At 29.6% G+C, this 10,534-nt stretch overlaps 2 protein-coding genes across 2 annotated transcripts; one reads left to right on the top strand and one right to left on the bottom strand.

The window, feature by feature from the left end:
• Window positions 1-1,698: 1,698 nt before the first annotated feature.
• On the bottom strand, window positions 1,699-6,638 carry LOC132923782 (mannosyl-oligosaccharide glucosidase). The gene is made up of 4 exons (XM_060987759.1): window positions 6,296-6,638; window positions 5,939-6,217; window positions 4,140-5,504; window positions 1,699-4,057 (listed from the first exon to the last, which is right to left on the bottom strand). The coding sequence occupies exons 1-4, from the start codon at window positions 6,296-6,298 to the stop codon at window positions 2,681-2,683; spliced, it is 3,024 nt and encodes a 1,007-aa protein (XP_060843742.1). The 5' UTR covers window positions 6,299-6,638; the 3' UTR covers window positions 1,699-2,680.
• Window positions 6,639-6,952: 314 nt separating this feature from the next.
• On the top strand, window positions 6,953-9,926 carry LOC132923783 (ras-related protein Rab-8A-like). The gene is made up of 4 exons (XM_060987760.1): window positions 6,953-7,798; window positions 7,953-8,157; window positions 8,351-8,491; window positions 9,500-9,926. Exons 1-4 carry the CDS (start codon window positions 7,614-7,616, stop codon window positions 9,641-9,643), a joined length of 675 nt encoding a protein of 224 aa, XP_060843743.1. The 5' UTR covers window positions 6,953-7,613; the 3' UTR covers window positions 9,644-9,926.
• Window positions 9,927-10,534: the final 608 nt, after the last annotated feature.

The following is a 10,534-nucleotide window of genomic DNA, read 5'->3' as shown; positions in this document are numbered from 1 at the left end:
ATTTCAGTATTTTATCTCTAGCTATATTTATGTAGATAATAAGTTGTTTTAATAAATATTATCCTGTCAAAACTAATTAGCAATAATAATAATAATTAAACAATTTTTATACACAAAAGTGAAATAACGAAATACTATTTTTACGTTTTACCCCTGTTATAATTGTGTATGGGGGTGATGCGATGAACATGAAATGTATGTCCTGTGTATGTTATAAAAACACATATATTTGTTTTAGTAAAAAGGGTGAATCAGTATTAGGTTAAGAAATAATCTAAAAGTATTTATACATTTCCATTGTTTTGAACCATTGATGTGTAAAAATTATGTTTTCAATTTTTAATTCACTACCAAATATAAAATAATAATTAACAAATAAAATTGATGTTTGTTTTGCTAGAAACAGGCAACAGCCAAATATCATCATACTTTGATCATGTGTAATTATAAAATAATATGATTGTCATATCTAATAAAGTAATAACTTTTGTAGTTGTGTACAAAATCTGAATTTTAAATGTTTAAATTTTAGGAGGTCTTCACTTCTAACATGTTTATTTTCACCCATCTCTGCATTGTTTCAATATTTTTGTTACTAATTGTTTATTATGAATTGAAAGTTGGAGAGGGCATTATGCCTATGTGTATTGACTGCCTTACAAATGTACATGGCAAATTTGCATTCAGCAGAATCTATTTTGTATTGTTAAATTCAGTATTACAATAAATTTACTTATGTTATCAAATTAAAAGTAAGAATAACAGATAATACTGTGTTTCAAGGAATATCTACTGTTATATTTTAAATAACAACACAAAATTCTAATTTCTATTCAACTCAAATTTGCTATGTTGTGTATTTAATGTTTGTAAGGTAGAATCAACACAATGGACATTATGGTCATGTCTAGTATCTACTAGATTCTCTCTCTAATCAATAATCTGTAAAGAAAATTGAATTTCTAAAATTGTTGTAATAACTAGATTCAATAAAGTATTAAGTAACTTCTTTTTTAAGTAGCTATGGTAAATAGCATTTACTTATTATTATACATTTACACTTTAATTAAAATGTGAAAGTAATTCATGAACTGATATAATACCTAGTTATACTACTAGTCAATACTTATAGCATACACATGTGCACAAAGTAGTATTATCTATTGAGTATAAGAAACCGTGTGCTTAAGAAAGGTTGATGAGATCTATAGGCTATAAGTTGCTCACATTAAAGATCAGGCCATAATTTAATTTTTATTATATATATACCATGTTCTGAACAGTGGTATTTTTTATAATTAATACAAGATAATAAAATATTCATTTATGTAAAAATAGTTACCCATCATACTCACATTTATCCATGAGAGCTATTAGCAATGGTCTTAAAAAAACTAAGAATAGATAATATAATTTTACTATAGATTGCAATTTATAAATACTAGTAGTACTAGTAGCTTCTTTTGTAAATACTTCAAAATAATGTATCTATAACCAATTGGGCAAAATAAAATCATCATGTATGTACATGGACATTTTTTATTTCTTTTAAAATGTAGAATATAATTGCATGGTATAAAGTTGTAATAACAATAAAATTAATTTCCTTAATTATGAACAAAATATTTATTAGTATATAGGATCATTTATATCAAAACTAAACTTAATTAGTATTTTGTACTCATAATACTAGTAAAATAAGTAAATAAATTAAAATATATTTAATGACTAAAAATAATACTTATATATAATATATTTATAAAATATAAGTCAACAAAGTTTTTGAATTTTTAGAAATTAAACTGTAATAATGTATACATTACACAATAAATATAACCTTCTCGCCTTATAATATTTCATTTTGGTAACAAAAATGTATTGCAGACTAATTAGTCAATAAGAATTTTATGTTAATATTTTGAAAGACACTAACCATTCGTCTACCCTTAAGAGGATGTCAGTGCTGTGTTGGTTTTTTCTATCTAGCAGTGCATTTTTTAAGTAATTTTCACTGACCAAAATAAAAATTTCTCAAAATAAATTTTTAAATATAGTATTATAGGATTATTTCATGCTTGGCCAGTCTTTAAAAATAAAGTGAATAAGACAACAAAACATTTTCAATGGGCGACTTTTTTGTTGCCTAATTTACTAGTTTAAAAAATGCACTGCTGTCTGGTCCATGCAATCATGCACACCATACACTAAACGTATTCACCTAAAATCATTAATCACTTTCTTTTTAGTAAAATCACTCATTATAAAAATTATAGAGAATATTATTATCAATTTGTCTAAATATTGGCTCATAATAATTTAATATCTATTTTCAATTTACAATTTTTTTTATCATTTTTAAAGTTGAATATGAAGTCAAACAATAAAAAAAAATGATCATTACATTTATATAAAATGTTAAAATTAAAAATATTATCCTTTATTATTTTTATAATATGTGACTTTACTTTAAAATCTCTTAAAACTATAAAAATCAATTTTTGTTTTTGTGTTTTTGAGAGATAAAACAAATATTGCACTGACCTCATATTATTTACTCTATTAATATAATAAAAATAAAGTAATTATTAATTTCCTAAAAAGTGTAAATTTATAATATGAAGTGTACACTTGATTGTATCTAAACAACAAAAATAAATGTGATATACATTAAATCATATTTTTAATAAATTTCCGCCATAAGTAGTACAACATTTGCCGACCATCCTGTAAATGGTCTAGTTCCTTTGCCTTTATGAATTAAACCTAATATATTATCTGATATTGGTTCATCTTCATATTGTTCCCATACATAACCAGTACGCTTCCATTCTTTGTACACACATTGAATTACATCATTGCGTATTTTATCATATAATCGTGCACATCTTTGTTTGGTTTTTACATCTAAGTATCGTATTGGTTCCAAGTTTTCATATTCATCATTATTTGCATAAGTGGACTCAGTGTCTTCAGGTAAATTGGCATAATAGTATAAAGATGAACATGCCAAGTATTGCATATTAATCCAAACAGAGCCACGCCAGTATGGAGGGTCATGCATAGTATTTCTTACTTTGTACAGTGGTGAATTTTTTGACAGAGATCTCAAGCCACAACGTTTAGTTAATAAACCATGATTTCCAGTACTGTCATTATTAGTTCCTTCTATTAGGTCTAGTATTGCATTTAAACGCTGAGAATTCTTAACTAATCGAAAAAACATAGGGAATAGTGCATTGTACCCTACATGTGAGTCAACAAAACGCCATTTAGGAGAACTCTTTCGTCCCACTACCCTCACTGAATCTTGCATTCCTTTTAATTTTTCTAATCTTACATCATCTGTGTGTATACCATAATCGGCATACATTGGAATTTTTGAGGTAGAAGTATGAGATGTGTCATTATTTCCTTCTGACCAATGCAGTCGATCCAAATTTTCAACTAACATCCAAAAATGTACTGAATATTTATTTTCAAATTTGGTTATACCCGGTGGTTGTAGATAATTGTGAAGATTATTCATTATTCGTGCACCGTGAGCCATCCAACAATGTAAATCAACATGACGTTCAGATGTATCAAAATCAAAATCATCTGCTCTTTTAAAAATATTATCGATGTTTGAAGTTCCATCATCGTTGACAGGATGAGATGATCTGGGATAATCATCCATTCCTGAAGTTAATGTTTTAGGATTCAATTCCTTGTTAGTTATTGCATCACGTCCTCTCCAACGATATCCAATAAATCTTTTATCTTGATGAAACTCAAGATTGGTTGAATGTTTAGTATAATTATTTACAGCCTTTTGAGTACGGTTAAACCATGTATACCATGCTTTAAGTCTTGGATATAATTTTTTTAATGTATGATCAACTTCATCAAAGTTTAAATTTTCTTTATTACTAGGTGTTTCTTCTTTGGCCTGTCGACGTTGTTTAATCTGTCTTAGTAATAAGTCAACAGTAAGTAATAGCGCTGGTGGATTGGCAGCTCGGGAACTTTGAACCACAAACTCTTCTGGTACTCTGGATCTGGCTTCTGATCCTAGAATCTTTGAACAAATATGTTTAATTATAATCAAAAATAATCAATATATTACAAAATAAATAAATAAGTTTTAAATGTCTTATAACCTGTTCTCTAGGTATCCATCCTTGGTGATTTAACAAGTCCATCCAGTGGCCTAAAATATGTAGTTGTAATTCAACGCTCCATCTCCCCAACATTAGACCATGAAAACCATCATCCCATAAAAAACCTCTAGGAAACTGTGATCTTGATGGAACTGCTGTTAGTAGTCCCGCCCTCCAATACTTTACAGCATCCACTATATCTATTTCTGATACACCACCATTGTTTAAATTATTTTCATCATCATCATCTCTAACAAGAGAAGATCCATAAAAGTATCCCAAGCTCCCAGCCATGTTACTAAAAGTAACTTTTGCAAAATCTAATAATAATGATTTTTCAGCTGTATCTTTCAGTTTAATCGGAAATGTATTTTGAAATTTTTGTTGAAATCTATTGCTGTATTCAGTATGAACAGAACTAAATTTACTTCCCACTAATAAAGGAGATATGTCTTTAAATAAAGCTGCATTTATAAATTTATTTTTTTGAGTGTATGCTACATCTAGAGAATAACTTCTAAATTTAGATGTAATATCTTTCTTAATATTAGGGGTAATTGTTATTTGTACAGCTACAAAATTTTTCAAAAGATTTGAAGTTTGACGACTATTATCGTGTATACTATATTTTTCTTCTACAAGCATTATTTGTGAACTAATTCCAGGCTCTTTTACAGGTTGCCGTTTAATGGCCATCGATTTTGCTAAGCATTGTTTTAACATAGCTGTATTAGGACACCATGAACTACTTATACTTGTGTTTATATGTACTGTTGATATACTAAGATTATTTGTGTTATTGGGTGGTATGGGAATTATAGACATTTTGAAGTCACTTAGACTTGGGGTAGAGCCCGTAATTGTTACTAAAGGAGTTCCTAATTTACCATCTACACCTTTTTGTATGCCAAGAGAGTATTCTTCGTTATTCAATAACTGTTCATCTTCTCCAGGATCAATATAAACATACCATACTAGAGACACGGATGATGCTGAATTATTTGTTTCATATATTATTCGTGTAGTCCAATCAGTATTTGATGTATCTGTTTTTCCATTATTATTTGGTCTCAAAAATATAGTTTGTAATTTGAATCCATTTTCTTTTCCATCATTTATTACTTGATGTCCATAATTTACAGTATCATGCTCCACATAACCATATACTAAATTTTCATGAGCATTATCACACATATGACGAATTGAAGAATCAATTGATCCAGTTCTCATCAAACTTTGTTGTGTGTACCACATAAGGCCAGCAGCAACAGAACCTTTTCCCAATGGCTCTTTAGTGCGTAATCCAAAGTAAGCGCCTGGTCTGTAAGTTCCCCATAATGTTGGATCACCATTTTTCTGTATAACCTGCAAGTAAATGATATTAAAATGTATTATAAAGATACCAATCACAATAAGTCAAACTGAATAAATACAATAATATTATATAGTGAAGAAAAAATAGCCTAATAAAAAGGTTTATTATCAAAAAAATATTTGAAAAAGTATAAAAATAATTAAATTTAATGATTGATATCATTTCTACTTAGTTAAATAATTAAACTAAAATTTGTAAAAGTGTACTTATTGTTAAAAAATTGTTCATAGTTAATTGTAAGTAGCTACTTCATTTTATTGATTTGAATAAGCATATGAACAACAAGTGTTAAAAATAAACAAAAATAGTAGAATATAATTTTCAAGAAAATGTGAATGTCCAAATAGGTTTGACCTAATGGAAAATAAATTAAATTATTTTTATCGGTACACCCTATTTGTTTAAATAATGTTAAATAAAATACTTTTGGCCCCTCATAGGGATAGTTGACAGCTCGTGTATCTAAGTATCCACGATAGGTCAATGCTACAATTGCACACAGTAATACAATCGTCGATAGTATCCATGTCCGACTCAATGTAAACTTGTCATCATCAATATTGTCCCGATTGCTTTCGGATTGAGCTTTCGGTTGTCGACGTCCTTCTGTTCTAAGGACGCCCTGACGATCAATGATAGCAGTCGTCGGAGAAAATCTAACAGTTGGAGTCGGGGAGCTGGTTTTTTTTTTAACTGCAACACCCTAATCAATAACGATATTCAATAATTATTGCACTGGTCGACAATAAATAATTCAGCATCGTCGCAATCGTATACGTACCATGTTTATAAACGAGGTGCGACACTAGTAGAAAATTACAACACATATATGACGTGTGTGTCATGTAATATTTAATCATGAAAACAGCAATAATATTTAATAAAAAAACCGTATTTGTAACAAAAAATAATAATTATTATTGTTCATCACAATAACAGTCGACGTGCAGTATTATCTGTTATCACTGTTGGGATACCGTCTTATCAGCCGGGTGGTTACGTGGGCGAATTCTCAGATAATACGAAAAAAAAAATTATGTTTGCAAAAATGTGTGCAGCCTTTGCATTCGTAAATAATTGTCACGTTATTGTATCAACAATAACGCGTAAGTGTAATAATATTGTGTCTGCGACGGGGGATACCGACGCAATTCGTTCGCGATCGTCGTCCGTCCCACCGTCGCTGCAGTCTAGCCATAGAATATTATGGTTTTTTTGCATAACAGCTGCATTTTAATATTGGAAGTGATATCGGCGGCGGCCCAGGCTTGTACGGATACGATACGCACACATACTCACACACACACACACACACACACACACACACACATACACAACACATCACACGCACCCACACAATACACGCTCACACACGCCCGACCGACCGAAGTCGTGCGATAATTGCACGCTCGCAGTGATTATAATATTAAAACATTGATAACGGGTGCCCTCGGTCGCCAGCCAGCGGTGAGCGGAGTGAGAGTGACTAGATAAAAAAATATTGTTATTATTACCTACTACTTTGCTCAAGGAAACGGATTATAATAATAATAATAATAATAATAATAATAATTACACATATCGTTTGTTGCAGTAGTGTTGTACAGTCAACCAACGTTTCGTCGCAACGAATGTCGCCGTTCACTGCCGCCTCCGCCGTTCACAGATCGCGATCGACACGCCGTGCGCAATCATCATCACTATCGATACGCGAACAACGTTTTAGGATTATGTTCTTACGGTAATGTGTAACGTAATATAAATCCGTCGTCGTCACTCTCGCAACAGTTACCGTCGTACTCGCTACACACACACACACATACACGCATACATATTCATATTCAACATTCGAGGTACATATAATATACACACACACACACACACACATACACATATACACATCACATCACATCACATCACATCACACTAGTTTTGTACTTTGGCACTCTTGTCCGCCGCGCAGGGTTTGCTAAAACGTCTGTACTCGCGTTTTGAACGACTAACGTCTTTCGTCCGTCCGTCTGACCGAACGGTGCCCGACACCGTCACAGACATCTATCTACGCGAACGGCAGCCCGTCATACACACGACATCCCGCTATGGCCAAGACCTACGACTACCTGTTTAAGTTGTTGCTGATCGGTGACTCGGGTGTGGGAAAGACGTGCGTGTTGTTCCGTTTCAGTGAAGATGCATTTAACACGACGTTCATATCTACCATAGGCATTGATTTCAAAATACGTACCATTGAAATGGATGGCAAGAAAATTAAATTACAAATTTGGTGAGTACCTGCGTAGTTGTTGTCTTGATATTGCAATGATGTTGGGAAATTCACTTTTATTTGTACCCGATCAGTTTTAAATTAATTTTTTTTTCTGCTCGTTTTGTGTTTTTATTTCAAATGAATCCAACTCATCTAAATCATTTTCTCGCAGGGATACTGCTGGTCAAGAACGTTTTAGGACAATTACAACAGCTTATTACCGCGGTGCCATGGGAATTATGTTAGTATATGATGTTACCAATGAAAAATCATTTGACAACATTAAGAATTGGATACGTAACATTGAGGAAAATGCATCAGCTGATGTAGAAAAAATGCTGCTAGGGAACAAATGTGAACTTAATTCAGGGCGTCAGGTAAATGTCACTAAAAATAGACTTTTCTACCTGTATTACACAATGAATTCTATTATCTAGACAAAAAAAAAAAATTACTTCTAAATGTACGTATAAAAAACATTTAATTGACAATATACCTCAATAAAAGTTTACATTCCATTTAACTAATGTTATAAAGTAAATTAAAATTGTTTTTATTCATTTAATTTAGGTATCAAAAGAACGTGGAGAACAATTAGCAGTAGAATATGGTATAAAATTCATGGAGACATCAGCAAAAGCTAGTGTCAACGTGGAGGAGGCTTTTCACACTTTGGCCAGAGATATCAAGACAAAAACAGAAAAGAAACTGGTTAGTTTACTAGAATTTAAATTCATACAGTACCTACCTATTAACTGTTTACAAATTTCATAAAACACATAAATTTCAATTTTATTATGTAATAATTAATATATATATTTTTTGCTGTATTTTTTAAAACATCATCCATTGGCTGTTGCTGTCAACATTGGATAATATGGATTTTTTTTAATTTCCCAATTCGATGTTGGTGTTACATAGAAGGTTAGAGTGAGTGTGTGTGTGTGTGTTGCAAGTATGAGTAGTTGTGTAGTGTTTGAGTTTTAATTTTTAATTTATTGATTTTTTAGAATTTTCACTTATCTTAATAGTTTTATTAAGATTGAATACATAAATTAATAAATACAATTAATGGAGTTAAATGAGTCAATGACAATATTTAAAGATGTTTATTACATAAAAATAACATTCATTTTAATTTGTTTAAATTAATTATTTTTATGCATTCAATTTGGTTTTCATGTTTGAATATAATCTTAATACTAGTGGTTTCCAAAATTTTTGTTGATTTGTGGCCTCTTTTTTAAACTATAGTTTTTTTTATTGCGCTATTTTCTATATTAAAGCATTTTTAATCTTAAGAATATCAGCACATGTTTTGGTTTTCAAATTACTTTTTAGACCTGATATTATACACCGCTTAGCCTTTTAAAGGTTACTCCTTAGTGTGCCGTTACATACACTTTGGGAACCACTATTTACTTTTTCTATTTTACATTGTTGTTAATTTAATATTTAACAACTGATATAATATGTTTGATTAAATTTATTTGTAATTAATAATTTAATCACTCAATTTGGTTGTATTTTTGTTTTAACAATTATTTTGGAGTTATATTTATTTTTATTTTTTGGCAAAATAATTAATAAATAATGGCATTTTAGGATTATGAAAATTTATAAGGTTTATACTTTTATAGTTTATTGTAAATATCTTTGTTTAGAATTTTCTTTTACTCATTTTGGGTTTTAACTGTATATTTCTTATATCATCTGCAGGAAGCATCAAATCCCCCTAAAGGTGGTGTACAATCTAGTGGTGGTCACCATTTAAGGGATAATAACGGAACAAAGAAACTTGGTCAAGGTGGTGGAAGTGCAGCTGCACTCAATTGGTTGTCATCAAGATGTACAGTACTCTGACCACGATTAGCATATCATGGTTCAATTAAACAACAACAAATGTACACCTTGAATACCAATGTCAACATGACCGTTAATTAAAAAAATTATTATATTGTCTTTCTCTAATACTAATAATTGTTTTTAATGGAAACTGAATCTCTCCGGTATTATGTATTTCTTAATTATATGAAAATACGATCTTTCAATTTTTTATACGTACAATTTTTTTTTAAATTGTAGAAAGTAATTATATAGGAAATATATTGTTGTTTAATTAAATTGAAAAGCAATAATATTATTATTTCACGTTTATGATTTTCATTTTATAAGTTGAACAATTTATTTTGCAATATTTCTATCCAAGACTTATCACTATTTAACTTTTTAATTGTCTAACTTATAGGTTATCATCATATAATATATTCTGTTTTTCAACAATTTTATATATTAGTAAAAAAAAAAAAAAAGCCGCCGACAAAAACAACACATGTTCTTTATTATTTTATTTTATATATTGTATTATATAATAAATTATATATACAAAAACATATTTCAATACTTACATTATTATTACTACTATTTTTTAATAATATACAATTATTCATGCTAATAATATTATTATTACCATTATCCATTATTGAGGTATATTTGTATTGGATATAATGACAATTTACAAGATAAAATAAGGAAACATCAAATACATTTTAAAATCGAATTATATAATATTAAATTATATAAATGATTTACTCTACAGACTGATATATACTTAACAATTTACTAATTTAGTTGTACCTTATCGTTCTACTACAATTACACAGTTTCAATTCTATTTTGTTCCTCCTTCACCCGAAGTCTCTACGCTACCAAGTTAATTCCAACTACATAACAGCTATATTCGATAGCACATTA

This window comes from Rhopalosiphum padi, chromosome 3 (assembly GCF_020882245.1).
Source record: "Rhopalosiphum padi isolate XX-2018 chromosome 3, ASM2088224v1, whole genome shotgun sequence".
Taxonomy (NCBI): domain Eukaryota; kingdom Metazoa; phylum Arthropoda; class Insecta; order Hemiptera; family Aphididae; genus Rhopalosiphum; species Rhopalosiphum padi.
The sequence above is the reverse complement of the archived record's forward strand: the minus strand, read 5'-3'. Positions and strand labels throughout refer to the sequence as shown.

What these genes read in the sequence shown, in the direction of transcription:
- LOC132923782 (XM_060987759.1), bottom strand. An exon ending in ATCCCTATGAGGGGCCAAAA is followed by an intron (nt 5,505 to 5,938) that starts GTATTTTATTTA and finishes ATTTACTTGCAG; the next exon opens with GTTATACAGAAAAATGGTGA. An exon ending in GATGGATACCTAGAGAACAG is followed by an intron (nt 4,058 to 4,139) that starts GTTATAAGACAT and finishes ATTTGTTCAAAG; the next exon opens with ATTCTAGGATCAGAAGCCAG.
- LOC132923783 (XM_060987760.1), top strand. Translation starts at nt 7,614, where the DNA reads ATGGCCAAGACCTACGACTACCTGTTTAAGTTGTTGCTGATCGGTGAC. An exon ending in AACTTAATTCAGGGCGTCAG is followed by an intron (nt 8,158 to 8,350) that starts GTAAATGTCACT and finishes CATTTAATTTAG; the next exon opens with GTATCAAAAGAACGTGGAGA. An exon ending in CAAAAACAGAAAAGAAACTG is followed by an intron (nt 8,492 to 9,499) that starts GTTAGTTTACTA and finishes TATCATCTGCAG; the next exon opens with GAAGCATCAAATCCCCCTAA.